This window comes from Notamacropus eugenii, chromosome 2 (genome assembly GCF_028372415.1).
Source record: "Notamacropus eugenii isolate mMacEug1 chromosome 2, mMacEug1.pri_v2, whole genome shotgun sequence".
NCBI lineage: Eukaryota > Metazoa > Chordata > Mammalia > Diprotodontia > Macropodidae > Notamacropus > Notamacropus eugenii.
The window spans coordinates 12,161,225-12,180,476 of NC_092873.1; the positions used below are offsets into that span (position 1 = coordinate 12,161,225).

At 41.6% G+C, this 19,252-nt stretch overlaps 1 protein-coding gene across 2 annotated transcripts in view; it reads left to right on the forward strand.

The window, feature by feature from the left end:
* MS4A14 (membrane spanning 4-domains A14) overlaps window positions 1–19,252 on the forward strand; it is a 51,250-nt gene that overhangs the window by 17,103 nt on the left and 14,895 nt on the right. Inside the window, exons 6-7 of one of the 2 annotated variants that reach the window (XM_072638756.1) lie at window positions 1–6,705; window positions 6,792–6,906. In XM_072638756.1, the coding sequence (XP_072494857.1) occupies window positions 1–6,705; window positions 6,792–6,809 (6,723 nt within the window). In that variant the 3' untranslated portion in view covers window positions 6,810–6,906. The other variant, XM_072638755.1, reaches the window with a different exon arrangement.

Sequence of the window (19,252 nt, forward strand, 5' to 3'; positions counted from 1 at the left end):
GTTGTGTATTTCCTGCCTTCTGAAATCAAGGAGCCCAAACAAACTGAGAGTCTGGTAAACCAGTTGCAGTTTCACATTAAGAAAAATCCTACTGACCAAAATGAGGAAGATACATTGGTCTCCTTAATTGGGAGTTATACTTTCTTCAAATTAAGAGCTTCAAGAAGTTCTGTAACCCAAATGGAACCTCCACCACCTCCACCTCTACCTCCCCTCGCTACAACAGAGGAAACCCTTGAAAGTTCAGATTCATACAGCTCAATTTCAAGGAAAGAATCCACTCAAATTCCTTTTTCCAAAATTACTGAAAATAAATCCTTTCAAATTTCTTATTTCTCTACCCCAAGTTCATCAAATATATCAATACAAAAATCACTTTCCTTACCTTTAACTACAGAAAGACCTGTACAAGTTTCCTCATTTGCAGGGCTAGATTCAGAAAGAGTATTCAGGGACTTTTCCCCTTACTCCAGCCTAAGTTCAACAAGTGAATTCATAGAAACTTCCCTTTACACAGGCCTACATGGAATGAACAAACCCATCGAATTTACATCTTTCTCAGGCCCAATTGGACTAACAGAAATACCAGAAATTCCTACTTCCTTTTCAAGCACAAGGTCAACAAGTGAATCCATAGAAGCTCCCCTTTCTACAGGACTACGTGGAGTGAACAAATCCATCCAATTTCCCTCTTTCTCAGACTCAAGTGGACCAACAGAAATTCCTCCTTCCTCTGCCAGTTCAACGTCAACAAGGGAATCTATAGCAGCTCCCCTTTCCACAGGACTACCTGGAGTGAAAAAATCTACTGAATTTACATCTTTCTCAGGCCCAAGTGGACCAACAGAAATCGCAGAAATTCCTCCTTCCTCTGCCAGCCCAAGGCAAACAAGGGAATCCATAGAAGCTCCCCTTTCCACAGCACTACCTGGAGTGAAAAAATCTACTGAATTTACATCTTTCTCAGACCCAAGTGGACCAACAGAAATCACAGAAATTCTCCTGACCTTTGCCAGCCCAAGGTCAACAACGGAAACCATAGAAGCTCCTCTTTCTTCAGAACAACTGGAAGCGAACAAATCCATTCAATTTCCCTCTTTGTCAGACCCAAGTGGACCAACAGAAATCACAGAAATTCCCCTGACCTTTGCCAGCCCAAGGTCAACAAAGGAAACCGTAGAAGCTCCTCTTTCTTCAGAACAACTGGAAGCGAACAAATCCATTCAATTTCCCTCTTTGTCAGACCCAAGTGGACCAACAGAAATCACAGAAATTCCCCTGACCTTTGCCAGCCCAAGGTCAACAATGGAAACCATAGAAGCTCCTCTTTCTTCAGAACAACTGGGAGCAAACAAATCCATTCAATTTCCCTCTTTGTCAGACCCAAGTGGACCAACAGAAATCACAGAAATTCCCCCTTCCTTTGCCAGTCCACGGTCAACAAAGGAAACCATAGAAGCTCCTCTTTCTACAGAACTGGGAGTGAACCAATCCATTCAATTTCCCTCTTTGTCAGACCTAAGTGGACCAACAGAAATCACAGAAATTCCCCCTTCCTTTGCCAGCCCAAGGTCAACAAGGGAAACCACAGAAACTCCTCTTTCTACAGAACAACTGGAAGTGAAAAAACCCATTCAATTTACATCCTTCTCAGGCCCAATTGGACCAACAGAAATCACAGAAATTCCTTCTTTTTCTTGCCCAAGTTCAACAAGGGAATCCATAGAAGCTCCACTTTCCACAGGACTACTTGGAGTGAACAAATCCATCCTATTTACATCTTTCTCAGGCCCAATTGTACCAATGGAAATCACAGAAACACCCCCTTCCTTTTCCAGTCCAAGTTCAAGAAATGAATCTACAGAAGCTCCCCTTTGCACAGGACTATTTGGAGTGAACAAACCCACCCTATTTACATCTTTCTCGGGCCCAGTTGGACCAAGAGAAATCACAGAAATTCCTTCTTTTTCTTGCCCAAGTTCAACAAGTGAATCCATAGAAGCTCCCCTTTCCACAGGACTACTTGGAGTGAACAAACCCATCCAGTTTACATCTTTCTCAGGCCCAACTGGACCAACAGAAATCACAGAAACTCCTCTTTCCTTTTCTTGCCCAAGTTCAACAAGTGAATCCATAGAAGCTCCCCTTTCCACAAGACTATTTAGAGTGAACAAATCCATCCAGTTTCCCTCTTTCTCTGGCCAAAGTGGACTAAAAGAAATCACAGAAATTCCCTCTTCCTCAAGCCCACTTACAAAGAGCAAATCTATGCAATTCCCCTCATTTTCATGTACCAGTGTATCCACACAAGTCACAGGAGTTCCTCCTCTTTCCTCCAGCATAAGTTCAAGTGAATCCATGGAAGCTCCCTCTTCTTCTGGTCTACTAGCAAAGAGTAAATCCATTCAATTCCCTTCCTTCTCAAGTGCCACTGCACCCACAGAACTTAAAGCAGTTCTTCCCCCGGCCTCCATCCCAACTTCAACCAGTGAATGCATGGAAGTTACCCCATTGTCAGAACTAACTGCAAAAAGCACATCTGTGCAGTATCTGTCTTTTACAGGGGTCATGGCACTAAAAAAAGTGAAAGAAATTGCCCCTTCCTCCTCCAGTCCAAGTTCAACTAGTGAATCTATAGAAGGCCAACCTTCCTCAGGTCTAAAACCAATGAGCAAACCAAAGAAATTTCCTTCATTGGGAGGTCAAAGTTCTCGAAGGGAAATCAAAGAAGTTCCCCTTTCCTTCTCCAGTCCAAGTTCAACCAGTGAAATCAGGGGAAGTCCCTCATCTTTAGTCCAACTTGAGACAAGTAAATCTTCTACCTCAGATCTCACTGTACTGACAGAAGGCAAAGAAGTTCCTCCTCCTTCTCAGATCATACATTCAATCAGTGAAGCCATGGAAATTCCTTCCTCCGAGCTAGTTGCAATAAACAAATCTGCACAATTTCCCTCTTTCTTAGGTCCAACTGCAACAACAGCAGTCAAAGAAGTTCCCCCTTCCATTTCTAGCCCAAACTCACCAAGTGAGTCCATGGCAGCTCCTTCTTCAGGTCAACTGGTAATAATCAAATCTCTGGAATTTCCCTCTTCCTCAAGGCCCAGTACACCAAGGGAAGAAAAAGAAGTTCCATTTTCTTCATTCAGGCCAAGTTCAGTTCATGAATCCCTGGAAGCTGCATTCTCAGGCCAAGAGGCAACAATAACATCTGTACAATATCCTTCTATGTTAGATGCCAGTGCAACAACAGAAGTCCCACAACATCAACCTTCTTCCCCCAGCCTACAGTCAATTGGTAAATCCATGGAAGATTATTTCTCAAGTCAACTGGTAACAATCAAATCTCTGGAATTTCCCTCTTCCTCAAGGCCCAGCACACCAAGGGAAGAAAAAGAAGTTCCATTTTCCTCATTCAGGCCAAGTTCAGTTGGTGAATCCCTGGAAGCTGCATTCTCAGGCCAACAGGCAACACTAATGTCTGTACAATATCCTTCTATGTCAGGTGCTACTATAAAAACAGAAGTCACACAACATCAACCTTCTTCTCCCACCCTACCTTCAATAAGTAAATCCATGGAAGCTCCTTCTTCAGGTCAACTGGTAACAATCAAATCTCTGGAATTTCCCTCTTCCTCAAGGCCCAGTACACCAAGGGAAGAAAAAGAAATTCCATTTTCTTCATTCAGGCCAAGTTCAGTCCATGAATCCCTGGAAGCTGCATTCTCAGGCCAACAGGCAATACTAACATCTGCACAATATCCTTCTATGTTAGGTGTCAGTGCAACAACAGAAGTCCCACAACATCGACCTTCTTCCCCCAGCCTACAGTCAATTGGTAAATCCATGGAAGCTCCTTCTTCAGGTCAACTGATAACAATCAAATCTCTGGAATTTCCCTCTTCCTCAAGAACCAGTACACCAAGAGAAGATAAAGAGGTTCCATTCTCCTCATTCAGGCCAAGTTCAGCTGGTGAATCCCTGGAAGCTGCATTCTCAGGCCAACAGGCAACAATAACATCTGTACAATATCCTTCTATGTCAGGTGCTAGTACAAAAACAGAAGTCACACAACATCAACCTTCTTCCCCCAGCCTGCAGTCAATGAGTAAATCAATGGAAGCTCCTTCCTCAGATCAACTGACAACAATCAAATCTCTGGAATTTCCCTCTTCCTCAAGGCCTAGTACAATAAGGGAAGAAAAAGAAGTTCCATTCTCCTCATTCAGGCCAAGTTCAGTTAGTGAATCCCTGGAAGCTGCATTCTCAGGCCAACAGGCAACACTAATGTCTGTACAATATCCTTCTATGTCAGGTGCTACTATAAAAACAGAAGTCACACAACATCAACCTTCTTCCCCCAGCCTGCAGTCAATGAGTAAATCAATGGAAGCTCCTTCCTCAGATCAACTGACAACAATCAAATCTCTAGAATTTCCCTCTTCCTCAAGGCCCAGCACACCAAGGGAAGAAAAAGAAATTCCATTTTCTTCATTCAGGCCAAGTTCAGTCCATGAATCCCTGGAAGCTGCATTCTCAGGCCAACAGGCAACACTAACATCTGCACAATATCCTTCTATGTCAGGTGCTAGTACAAAAACAGAAGTCCCACAACATCGACCTTCTTCCCCCAGCCTACAGTCAATTGGTAAATCCATGGAAGCTCCTTCTTCAGGTCAACTGATAACAATCAAATCTCTGGAATTTCCCTCTTCCTCAAGGCCCAGCACACCAAGAGAAGATAAAGAGGTTCCATTCTCCTCATTCAGGCCAAGTTCAGTTGGTGAATCCCTGGAAGCTGCATTCTCAGGCCAACAGGCAACACTAACATCTGTACAATATCCTTCTATGTCAGGTGCTAGTACAAAAACAGAAGTCCCACAACATCAACCTTCTTCCCCCAGCCTGCAGTCAATGAGTAAATCAATGGAAGCTCCTTCCTCAGATCAACTGACAACAATCAAATCTCTAGAATTTCCCTCTTCCTCAAGGCCCAGCACACCAAGGGAAGAAAAAGAAATTCCATTTTCTTCATTCAGGCCAAGTTCAGTCCATGAATCCCTGGAAGCTGCATTCTCAGGCCAACAGGCAACACTAACATCTGCACAATATCCTTCTATGTCAGGTGCTAGTACAAAAACAGAAGTCCCACAACATCGACCTTCTTCCCCCAGCCTACAGTCAATTGGTAAATCCATGGAAGCTCCTTCTTCAGGTCAACTGATAACAATCAAATCTCTGGAATTTCCCTCTTCCTCAAGGCCCAGCACACCAAGAGAAGATAAAGAGGTTCCATTCTCCTCATTCAGGCCAAGTTCAGTTGGTGAATCCCTGGAAGCTGCATTCTCAGGCCAACAGGCAACACTAACATCTGTACAATATCCTTCTATGTCAGGTGCTAGTACAAAAACAGAAGTCCCACAACATCAACCTTCTTCCCCCAGCCTGCAGTCAATGAGTAAATCAATGGAAGCTCCTTCCTCAGATCAACTGACAACAATCAAATCTCTGGAATTTCCCTCTTCCTCAAGAACCAGTACACTAAGAGAAGATAAAGAGGTTCCATTTTCTTCATTCAGGCCAAGTTCAGTTGGTGAATCCCTGGAAGCTGCATTCTCAGGCCAACAGGCAACAATAACATCTGTACAATATCCTTCTATGTCAGGTGCTACTATAAAAACAGAAGTCATACAACATCAACCTTCTTCCCCCAGCCTGCAGTCAATGAGTAAATCAATGGAAGCTCCTTCCTCAGATCAACTGACAACAATCAAATCTCTAGAATTTCCCTCTGCCTCAAGGCCCAGTACACCAAGGGAAGAAAAAGAAATTCCATTTTCTTCATTCAGGTCAAGTACAGTTGGTGAATCCCTGGAAGCTGCATTCTCAAGCCAAAGGACAACAAAAACATCCATACAATTTCTTTCCATATCACATGCTAGTGCAACAACAGAAGTCATACTATCTCAACTTTCCTCTCCTAGCCTACATTCAATGAGTAAATCCACAAAAGCTCCTTTCTCAGAGCAAGAAGAAACAAACACAACTGTACAATTTCCTTTTATGTCAGGGACAACCACAGCAATAGACGTCACACAAACACAACCTGTCCCCCCCAGACTACAGTCAATGGGTGAATCCATGAGAGCTCCTTCCTCAGGTCAACTGGTAACAATCAAATCTCTGGAATCTCTCTCTTTCTCAAGGCCTAGTATACCAAGGAAAGATGAAGATGATCCATTTTCCTCAATCAGGCCAAGTTCAATTGGTGAATCCATGGAAGCTGAATTCTCAGGTCAAGGGGCAACAAAAACATCTGTACATTTTCCTTCTACTTTAGGTCACCTTGCAACAACAGAAGTCACACAACCACAAACTTCCTCCCATAGTCTCCATTCAATGAGTGAATCCATGGAAGATTCTTTGTTATTCCAAAGGGCACCAAGCACATCTGTACAATTTCCTGCTTTGTCAGATTTCAGTGCTAGAACAGAAGTTGTACAACCTCAACCTTCCTTGCCCAATCTTCTTTCAGTTAGTGGATCCACTGAAGCTCCATTCTCAGACCAAGGGGCAACAAACACATCTATGCAATTTCTTTCTTTGTCAGGTTCCAGTGCAACAACAGAAGTCACACAACCTCAACCTTCTTCCCCCAGACAACAGTTAATTAATGAATCCATGGAAGCTCCTTCCTCAGGTCAACAGGTAACAATCAAATCTCTGCAATTTCCCTCTTCCTCACGGCCCAGTACACCAAGGGAAGATAATGAAGTTCCATTTTCCTCCTTCAGGCCAAGTTCAATTGGTGAATCCATGGAACCTCGATTCTCAGGCCAAGAGGCAACAAACACATCCGTACAATTTCCCTCTATGTCACGTACTGCTGAAACAACGGAAGCCACACAACTTCAACTTTCCTCCACCAACCTACTTTCAATGAAGAAATCCATGGAAGTTCCTTCCTCAGATCAATTGGTAACAATCAAATCTCCACAACTTCTCTATTCCTCAAGGCCTAGTAAACCAAAGGAAGATAAAGAAATTCCATTTTCCACCTTCAGGTCAAGTTCAATTAGTGAATCCATGGAATCTCCTTTCTCAGGCCAAAGGACACCAATCAAATCGGTACAATCTCCATTGTCAGGTTCCAGTGCAATAACAGAAATCACACAATCTCACCCTTCTTCCCTCAACTTTCTTTCAATTGGTGAAGCCATAGAAACTGAATTCTCAGGCCAAGGGGCAACAAACACATCTGTACAATTTCCTACTGTATTAGGTACCAGTACAAAAACAGAAGTCACACAAGCTCAACCTTCATCTCCCAGGTTATGTTCAGTTATGGAATCCATGGAAGCTGCTTTTTCAGGCCAAAAGGTGACAAGCAAATCTGTACAATTTTCTTCTATCTCAGGTTCCAGTGCAACAGCAGATATCACACAAATTCAACCTTTGTCCGCTAGCTTACATTCTTTTAATGAATCCACGAAAGGGTCTTTCTCAAGTCAACTCACAACAAGCAAATCTGTACAATTTCCTTCTATGTCAGGCATTACTGCAATAACAGAAGTTACCCAACTGCAACCTTCCTCTGCCAGTCTACGTTCAATTAGTGAATCCATGGAAGCTCCTTTCTCAGGTCAACTGTTAACAATCAAATCTCTGCAATTTCCCTCTTCCTCAAGACTCAGTACACCAAAGGAAGATAAAGAAGTTCTATTTTCCTCATTCAGGTCAAGTTCAATTAGTGAATCCATGGAAGCTCCCTTCTCAGGCCAAGGGGAAAGAAGCATATCTGTACAATTTCCTTCTATTTCAGGTACCACTGCAACGATAGAAGTCACACAACTGCAACCTTTCTCTGCCAGTCTACGTTCAATTAGTGAATCCACGGAAGCTCCCTTCTCAGAACAAGAGGAAAGAAGCATATCTGTGCAATTACCTTCCACGTCCAGTACTGGTGTAACAACAGAAATCACACAATCTCAACATTCTTCCCTCAGTCTGCATTCAACGAGTGAATCCATAGAAGATCCTTTCTCAGGTCAAGAGGAAACAAATAAATCTGTACAATTTCCTTCTATCTCAGGTTCCAGTGCAACAACAGAAATCACACAACCTCAACCTTCCTCCCCCAGCCTACATTCAATTACTGAATCCATGAATGGTTCTTTCTCAGGCCAACTGGTAAGGAGCAAATCTGTACAATTTCCTTCTATCTCAGGTTCCAGTACAACAACAGAAGTCACATACCATCAACCTTCCTTCTCCAGCCTAAGTTCAATGAGTGAATCCATGGAGGCTTTTTTCTCAGGCCAAACAGCATCAAGCACATCTGTACAATTTCTTTCTATGTCAAGTACCCATATGACAACAGAAATCACAAAGTCTCAACCTTCCTCACCCAGTATAACTTCAAGGAGTGAATCCATGGAAGCTGCTTTCTCGGGCCAAGAGGAAATAAATAAATCCATACAATTTCCTTCTATCTCAGGATTTAGTGCAACAACAGAAATCACACAACCTCAACCTTCCTCCCCCAGCCTACATTTAATTACTGAATCCATTAGTGGTTCTTTCTCAGGTCAGCTGGTAAAAAGCAAATCTCTGCCATTTCCCTCTTCCTCAAGTGGCAGTACACCGTGGGAAGATAAAGAAGTTCCATTTGCCTCCTTCAGCCCAAGTTCACCTGAAGAATCTACAGAAGCTTTCCCTCCCTCAGGCCTACTAGTAACAAGGGAATTTCTCCAATTACCCTCTTTTTCGAATGCAAGTACACCAACAACAATTCACTTTTCCTCTTCTAGGCTAAATTCAAGAAGTTCATCTATCAAAGTTCTCCCTTCCTCAGACCTTCTTACATTAAGCAAATCTGTGCAATTTCCATCTTTTTCAAGCCCAAATATACCAAGAGAAATCGGAGAAAGTCCTCCTTCTTCCTCAAGAATAAGTTCAACCAGTGAATACATGGAAGACCCAATTTCTTCACACTCACCTACATTAAGCAAATCTGTGCAATTTCCCTCCTCCTCAGGGTCAAGTATACCAACAGAAGGCACAGAAGTTCTCCCTGCCTCATTCCATCTAAATCTTAATGATTTAGAATCCATTGAAGTTCCCCTCTTGTTAAGTCCACCTGCAATGAGTAAATCCACACAATTTCCCTCTTTAGAACGACTAAGTGTAACAACAGAAGCTCCTTCCTCACCCAGGCCAAGTTCAATGACTGAATCCATAGAATATCCTCCTTCTACTGGCCTAAATATAGTGAACAAGTCAGTGCAAGTTTTATCTTTCTCTTACTTAAATTTATCAACTGAATCTACCAAAGATTCCCCTTTCTCAAATTTAATTTCACAAAGCAAAACTATGCAAGCACCATCTTTGATTCAGCCAAATTTACCTCCTCACACTATGGCAACTGACCCATTACTGCACTTCAGCAAAGTGAATAAATCCGAGGGAGCTACTTCTTTTGTAAATCTAAATAGATCTAGTGCATACACCCAAGTTCCTTCTTTCTCTGATACAATTTCAGTGAGTAATTATGTGGAATTTACCTCAGGCCCAAGTTCACAAGAAGAATTTCCAAAAGGGAGCCCTTCCTCTTGTCCAGCATCACAGACAGAATCTGAAATGATTCTCTCTTCTGATACAAGGTCATCAAGAGAATTTCACTCTTTCTCAGATCCAATTTATGTGAGCAAATCTATACAACTCCCTTCTTTTTCTGACTCAATTTCACTGAGTGTCTTAAAAAAAGTTCCTTCTTCAGTTCACGGATTATTAAAAGAATCCATACAAGTTCCCAATTTATTTGATAAAACTTCATCAAGAAAAGCAATATATGTTCCCTCTTCTGTTTTAGAGAACAAACTCGTGCAAATTTCTTCTTTCTCTGATCTAAACTCATTACCTCTTGACAAAAAAGAAGTCATATCTTTCCCAGGTTCATTTTCATACAGTGAAGCAATTCAAGTTTCTGATTTCTCAGACACAGGATCACCACAGGAAGTTATTCAAGCTCCTTCAACCTACCATGCCAACTCAGTTAGCAAATCCACACAAGTCCCTATTTTCTCTGACCTAAGTACATCCACAACATGCACAGAAGAAATTTCATCACTTCAAGTTCCAGTTACATCAGGAGAAACCATACAAGTTCCTGACTGCTCTGCCACAAGTTCGTCTCAGGATGTCATTCAAGTTCCATCTAGAATTCACATCTTTTCAGTGAGTAAATCCACACAAATTCCTGATTTGTCACATCTGCCTTCATCAACTATTAGCACAGAAGTCATACCTTCCCCACATCCATTTTCATACAGAATATCCATGCAAGTTCCTGATTACACTGAGAAAAGATTGCCACAGGAACCCATGGAAACGCTCTCTGCCAACCTTCCTATGTCAGCGAGCAATTCCTCACAAGTTCCTACTGTCTCTGACCCAAGTACATTCAAAACATGCATAGAAGAAATTGCATCAATTGGAGTTTTAGTTTCATCAAAAGAATTCATACAAGTTCCTGATTCCACTGCCAAAAATTCTTATCAGGATGCCATGCAAGTGCTGTCCAGGATTCAGATTGCTGTAGTGAACAAATCCACACAAGTTCCTATTTTCTCTGACCCAAGTATATCCACAACAGATGCAGAAGAAATTTCATCATTCCCAATTCTAACTTCATCAAAAGAATCCATACAAATTCCTGACTGTTCTACCACGAATTCTTCTCAGGATTTCATTCAAGTTCCCTCTAGAATTCACTCTCTTTCAGTGAATAAATCCACACAAAGTTTTGGTTTGTCACAACAATCTTTGTTGTCTGTTGGTACAGAACAAGTCATGCCTTTCCCAGCTCTATTTTCATACAAAAACTCCATTCAAGTTCCTGATTTCTCTGACATAAGATTGCCTCAGGAACCCTTGCAAACTCCCTCTGCCAATCTTGCTATGTCAGTGAGGAAATCCTCACAAATTGCAACTGTTTCTGAACCAAGTACACCTACAACTTGCATAGAAGAAATTTCATCATTCCCAAATCAAGTTCCATCAAAAAAATCCATTCAAATTCCTGATTCCACTGCCAAAATTTCTCCTCAGAATGCCATACAAGTTCCCCCTTGGATTCACATTGCTTTAGTGAGCAAATCCATACAAGTTCCTATTTTCTCTGACCCAAGTACATCAACAACAGATGTAGAAGAAATTTCATCATTCCCAGTTCTAGCTTCATCAAAAGAATCCATACAAGTTCCTGACTGTTCTACCACAAGTTCTTCTCAGGATGTCATTCAAGTTCCCTCTAAAACTGACACTTTTTCAATCAGTGAATCCACACCAATTATTGGTTTCTCTCACCTATCTCTACCAACTCCTGGCACCAAAGAAGTCATAACTCCCTCAGGTCCATTTTCATATAGAGAATCCACGCAACTTCCTGATTTCTCTGACACAAGATTGCCACAGGAACCTGTGCAAACTCCCTCTGCCAATTTTGCTATGTCAGTGAGCAAATTCTCACAAGTTCTTACTGTTTCTGAACCAAATACACCCACAACTTGCATAGAAGAAATTTCATCATTCCCAATTCTAGTTCCATCAAAAGAATCCATTCAAATTCCTGATTTCACTGCCAAAACTTCTTCTCAGAATACCATGCAAGTTCCGCCTTGGATTCACATTGATTTAGTGAGCAAATCCACACAAGTCCCTATTTTCTCTGACCCAAGTACATCCAAAACAGATGCAGAAGAAATTTCATCCTCAGTCCTAGCTTCATCAAAAGAATCCATGCAAGTTCCTGACTGTTCTACCACAAGTTCTTCTCAGGATGTCATTCATGTTCCCTCTAAAATTGATACTATTTCAATCAGTGAATCCACACCGATTATTGGTTTGTCTCACCTATCTCTACCAACTCCTGGCACCAAAGAAGTCATAACTCCCTCAGGTCCATTTTCATACACAGAATCGATGCAACTTCCTGATTTCTCTGACACAAGATTGCCACATGAAAATTTGCAAACTCCCTCTGCCAACCTTCCTATATCAGTGAGAAAATCCTCACAACTTCCTACTGGTTCTAAAACAAGTACAGTCATCACTTATATAGAAGAAATTCCATTGTTCTCAGGTCTAATTTCATCAGCAGAATCCATACAAGTTCCTGATTCCTCTGCAAAAAGTTCTTCTCAGGATGCCATGCAAGTTGCCCCTTCCATTGACACTACTTTGCTTAGCAAATCCACACAAGTTCCTATTTTCTCTGACCCAAGTTCATCCACAACAGATGCAGAAGAAATTTCATCATTCCCAGTTCTTGTTTCATCAAAAGATTCCATTCAAGTTCCTGACTCTTCTACCACAAGTTCTCCTCAGGATGGCATTCAAGTTCCCTCTAGAATTCACACTCTTTCAGTGAGTAAATCCAAACAAATTCTTGGTTCGTCTCACCTATCTTTATCCTCTGTTGGCACAGAAATCATGACTTCCTCAGGTCCATTTTCATACAGAGAAACCATGCAAGTTCCTGATTTCTCTGACACAAGACTACCGCACGAACCTGTGCAAACTCCCTCTGCCAATTTTGCTATATCAGTGAGCAAATCCTCACAACTTCCTACTGGTTCTGAATCAAGTACACCCATAACTTGCAAAGGAGAAATTTCATCATTCCCAATTCTAGTTCCATCAAAAGAATCCATTCAAATTTCTGATGCTACCGCCAAAATTTCTTCTCAGAATGCCATGCAAGTTCCCCCTTGGATTCATACTGCTTTAGTGAGTAAATCCACACAAGTCCCTATTTTCGAGGACCCAAGTACATCCACAACAGATGCAGAAGAATCTTCATCATTCCCAGTTCTAGCTTCCTCAAAAACATCCATGCAAGTTCCTGACTGTTCTACAAGTTCTTCTCAGGATGTCATTCAAGTTCTATCTAGAATTCACATGCTTTCAGGGAGGAAATCCACAGAAATTCCTCATTTGTCACATCTGTCTTCATCAACTACTGGCACAGATGTCATGACTTCTTCAGGTCCATTTTTATACAGAGAATCCATGCAAGTTCCTGATTTCTCTGACAAAAGATTGCCACAGGAACCTGCACAAACTCCCTCTGCCAACCTTGCTATATCAATGAGGAAATCCACACAAGTGCCTACTGCTTCTGAAATAAGTACACCCACAACTTACATAGAAGAAATTCCATTGTTCTCAGGTCTAGTTTCATCAGCAGAATCTGTACAAGTTCCTGATTCCACTGCAAAAAGTTCTTCTCAGGATGCCATGCAAGTTGCCCCTTCCATTCACACTATTTTACTTAGCAAATCCACACAAGTTCCTATTTTCTCTGACCCAAGTTCATCCACAACAGATGCAGAAGAAATTTCATCATTCCCAGTTCTTGTTTCATCAAGAGAATCCACACAAGTTCCTGACTGCTCTGCCACAAGTTCTTCTCAGGATATCATTCAACTTCCCTCTAAAATTCCCACTCTTTCAGTGACTAAATCCACACAAATTCCTGATTTGTCTCATCTGTCCTTATCAACAATTGGAACAGATCAAATCATACTTTCCCCAGGTCCACTTTCATACAGAGAATCCATGCAAGTTCCTGATTCCTCTGACATAAGATTGGCACAGGTTCCTGTGCAAACTCCCTCTGCAAATCTCGTTATGTCAGTGAGCAAATCCTCACAAGTTCCTACTAGTTCTGATCCAAGTACACCCACAACTTGCATAGAGCAAATTCCATCACTCCCAATTCCAGCTCCATCAAAAGAATCCATTCAAATTCCCCATTCCACTGCCAAAATTTCTTCTCAGAATGCCATGCAAGTTCCCCCTTGGATTCATACTGCTTTAGTGAGCAAATCCACACAAGTTCCTATTTTCTCTGACCCAAGTACATCCACAACAGATACAGAAGAAATTTCATCATTCCCAGTTCTAGCTTCATCAAAAGAATCCATACAAGTTCCTGACTCTTCCACCACAAGTTCTTCTCAGGATGTCATTCAAGTTCCCTCTAAAATTCACACTCTTTCAATCAATGAATCCACACAGATGATTGGTTTGTCTCACCTATCTATATCAACTCCTGGCACCAAAGAAGTCATTCCCTCCTCAAGTCCATTTTCATACACGGAATCCTTGCAAGTTCCTGATTTCTCTGACCTAAGATTGGCACAGGAACCTGTGCAAACTCCCTCTGCCAACCCTGCTATATCAGCGAGCACATCCATACAAGTTCCTACTGGTTCTGAAACAAGTAAACCCACAACTTGCAAAAAAGAAATTTCATCATTCCCAATTCTAGTTCCATCAAAAGAATCCATTCAAATTCCTGATTCTACTGCCAAAATTTCTTCTCAGATTGCCATGCAAGTTCCCCCTTGGATTCACATTGCTGTAGTGAGTAAATCCACACAAGTCCCTATTTTCGAGGACCCAAGTACATCCACAACAGATGCAGAAGAATCTTTATCATTCCCAGTTCTAGCTTCCTCAAAAACATCCATGCAAGTTCCTGACTGTTCTTCTACAAGTTCTTCTCAGGATGTCATTCAAGTTCTATCTAGAATTCACATGCTTTCAGGGAGGAAATCCACAGAAATTCCTCATTTGTCACATCTGTCTTCATCAACTACTGGCACAGATGTCATGACTTCTTCAGGTCCATTTTTATACAGAGAATCCATGCAAGTTCCTGATTTCTCTGACAAAAGATTGCCACAGGAACCTGCACAAACTCCCTCTGCCAACCTTGCTATATCAATGAGGAAATCCACACAAGTGCCTACTGCTTCTGAAATAAGTACACCCACAACTTACATAGAAGAAATTCCATTGTTCTCAGGTCTAGTTTCATCAGCAGAATCTGTACAAGTTCCTGATTCCACTGCAAAAAGTTCTTCTCAGGATGCCATGCAAGTTGCCCCTTCCATTCACACTATTTTACTTAGCAAATCCACACAAGTTCCTATTTTCTCTGACCCAAGTTCATCCACAACAGATGCAGAAGAAATTTCATCATTCCCAGTTCTTGTTTCATCAAGAGAATCCACACAAGTTCCTGACTGCTCTGCCACAAGTTCTTCTCAGGATATCATTCAACTTCCCTCTAAAATTCCCACTCTTTCAGTGACTAAATCCACACAAATTCCTGATTTGTCTCATCTGTCCTTATCAACAATTGGAACAGATCAAATCATACTTTCCCCAGGTCCACTTTCATACAGAGAATCCATGCAAGTTCCTGATTCCTCTGACATAAGATTGGCACAGGTTCCTGTGCAAACTCCCTCTGCAAATCTCGTTATGTCAGTGAGCAAATCCTCACAAGTTCCTACTAGTTCTGATCCAAGTACACCCACAACCTGCATAGAGCAAATTCCATCACTCCCAATTCCAGCTCCATCAAAAGAATCCATTCAAATTCCCCATTCCACTGCCAAAATTTCTTCTCAGAATGCCATGCAAGTTCCCCCTTGGATTCATACTGCTTTAGTGAGCAAATCCACACAAGTTCCTATTTTCTCTGACCCAAGTACATCCACAACAGATGCAGAAGAAATTTCATCATTCCCAGTTCTAGCTTCATCAAAAGAATCCATACAAGTTCCTGACTCTTCTACCACAAGTTCTTCTCAGGATGTCATTCAAGTTCCCTCTAAAATTCACACTCTTTCAATCAATGAATCTACACAGATGATTGGTTTGTCTCACCTATCATTATCAACTCGTGGCACCAAAGAAGTCATTTCCTCCTCAAGTCCATTTTCATACACAGAATCCTTGCAAGTTCCTGATTTCTCAGACCTAAGATTGGCACAGGAACCTGTGCAAACTTCCTCTGCCAACCCTGCTATATCAGCGAGCACATCCACACAAGTTCCTACTGGTTCTGAAACAAGTACACTCACAACTTGCAAAGAAGAAATTTCATCATTCCCAATTCTAGTTCCATCAAAAGAATCCATTCAAATTCCTGATTCTACTGCCAAAATTTCTTCTCAGAATGCCATGCAAGTTCCCCCTTGGATTCACATTGCTGTAGTGAGTAAATCCACACAAGTCCCTATTTTCGAGGACCCAAGTACATCCACAACAGATGCAGAAGAATTTTCATCATTCCCAGTTCTAGCTTCCTCAAAAACATCCATGCAAGTTCCTGACTGTTCTTCTACAAGTTCTTCTCAGGATGTCATTCAAGTTCTATCTAGAATTCACATGCTTTCAGGGAGGAAATCCACAGAAATTCCTCATTTGTCACATCTGTCTTCATCAATTACTGGCACAGATGTCATGACTTCTTCAGATCCATTTTTATACAGAAAATCCATGCAAGTTCCTGATTTCTCTGACAAAAGATTGCCACAGGAACCTGCACAAACTCCCTCTGCCAACCTTGCTATATCAACGAGGAAATCCACACAAGTTCCTACTGCTTCTGAAATAAGTACACCCACAACTTACACAGAAGAAATTCCATTGTTCTCAGGTCTAGTTCCATCAGCAGAATCTGTACAAGTTCCTGATTCCACTGCAAAAAGTTCTTCTCAGGATGCCATGCAAGTTGCCCCTTCCATTCATACTACTTTACCTAGCAAATCCACACAAGTTCCTATTTTCTCTGACCCAAGTTCATCCACAACAGATGCAGAAGAAATTTCATCATTCCCAGTTCTTGTTTCATCAAGAGAATCCACACAAGTTCATGGCTGCTCTGCCACAAGTTCTTCTCAGGATATCATTCAACTTCCCTCTAAAATTCCCACTCTTTCAGGGACTAAATCCACACAAATTCCTGATTTGTCTCATCTATCCTTATCAACAATTGGAACAGATCAAATCATACTTTCCCCAGGTCCACTTACATACAGAGAATCCATGCAAGTCCCTGATTTCTCTGACATAAGATTGGCACAGGTTCCTGTGCAAACTCCCTCTGCAAATCTCGTTATGTCAGTGAGCAAATCCTCACAAGTTCCTACTAGTTCTGATCCAAGTACACCCACAACTTGCATAGAGCAAATTCCATCACTCCCAATTCCAGTTCCATCAAAAGAATCCATTCAAATTCCTGATGCTACCGCCAAAATTTCTTCTCAGAATGCCATGCAAGTTCCCCCTTGGATTCACATTGCTGTAGTGAGTAAATCCACACAAGTCCCTATTTTCGAGGACCCAAGTACATCCACAACAGATGCAGAAGAATCTTCATCATTCCCAGTTCTAGCTTCCTCAAAAACATCCATGCAAGTTCCTGACTGTTCTTCTACAAGTTCTTCTCAGGATGTCATTCAAGTTCTATCTAGAATTCACATGCTTTCAGGGAGGAAATCCACAGAAATTCCTCATTTGTCACATCTGTCTTCATCAACTACTGGCACAGATGTCATGACTTCTTCAGGTCCATTTTTATACAGAGAATCCATGCAAGTTCCTGATTTCTCTGACAAAAGATTGCCACAGGAACCTGCACAAACTCCCTCTGCCAACCTTGCTATATCAATGAGGAAATCCACACAAGTGCCTACTGCTTCTGAAATAAGTACACCCACAACTTACATAGAAGAAATTCCATTGTTCTCAGGTCTAGTTTCATCAGCAGAATCTGTACAAGTTCCTGATTCCACTGCAAAAAGTTCTTCTCAGGATGCCATGCAAGTTGCCCCTTCCATTCACACTACTTTACTTAGCAAATCTACACAAGTTCCTATTTTCTCTGACCCAAGTTCATCCACAACAGATGCAGAAGAAATTTCATCATTCCCAGTTCTTGTTTCATCAAGAGAATCCACACAAGTTCCTGACTGCTCTGCCACAAGTTCTTCTCAGGATATCATTCAACTTCCCTCTAAAATTCCCACTCTTTCAGTGACTAAATCCACACAAATTCCTGATTTGTCTCATCTGTCCTTATCAACAATTGGAACAGATCAAATCATACTTTCCCCAGGTCCACTTTCATACAGAGAATCCATGCAAGTTCCTGATTCCTCTGACATAAGATTGGCACAGGTTCCTGTGCAAACTCCCTCTGCCAATCTTGCTATGTCAGTGAGGAAATCCTCACAAATTGCAACTGTTTCTGAACCAAGTACACCTACAACTTGCATAGAGCAAATTCCATCACTCCCAATTCCAGCTCCATCAAAAGAATCCATTCAAATTCCCCATTCCTCTGCCAAAATTTCTTCTCAGAATGCCATGCAAGTTCCCCCTTGGATTCACATTGCTGTAGTGAGTAAATCCACACAAGTCCCTATTTTCGAGGACCCAAGTACATCCACAACAGATGCAGAAGAATCTTCATCATTCCCAGTTCTAGCTTCCTCAAAAACATCCATGCAAGTTCCTGACTGTTCTTCTACAAGTTCTTCTCAGGATGTCATTCAAGTTCTATCTAGAATTCACATGCTTTCAGGGAGGAAATCCACAGAAATTCCTCATTTGTCACATCTGTCTTCATCAACTACTGGCACAGATGTCATGACTTCTTCAGGTCCATTTTTATACAGAGAATCCATGCAAGTTCCTGATTTCTCTGACAAAAGATTGCCACAGGAACCTGCACAAACTCCCTCTGCCAACCTTGCTATATCAATGAGGAAATCCACACAAGTGCCTACTGCTTCTGAAATAAGTACACCCACAACTTACATAGAAGAAATTCCATTGTTCTCAGGTCTAGTTTCATCAGCAGAATCTGTACAAGTTCCTGATTCCACTGCAAAAAGTTCTTCTCAGGATGCCATGCAAGTTGCCCCTTCCATTCACACTACTTTACTTAGCAAATCCACACAAGTTCCTGACTGCTCTGCCACAAGTTCTTCTCAGGATATCATTCAACTTCCCTCTAAAATTCCCACTCTTTCAGTGACTAAATCCACACAAATTCCTGATTTGTCTCATCTGTCCTTATCAACAATTGGAACAGATCAAATCATACTTTCCCCAGGTCCACTTTCATACAGAGAATCCATGCAAGTTCCTGATTCCTCTGTCATAAGATTGGCACAGGTTCCTGTGCAAACTCCCTCTGCCAATCTTGCTATGTCAGTGAGGAAATCCTCACAAATTGCAACTGTTTCTGAACCAAGTACACCTACAACTTGCATAGAAGAAATTTCATCATTCCCAAATCAAGTTCCATCAAAAAAATCCATTCAAATTCCTGATTCCACTGCCAAAATTTCTTCTCAGAATGCCATGCAAGTTCCCCATTGGATTC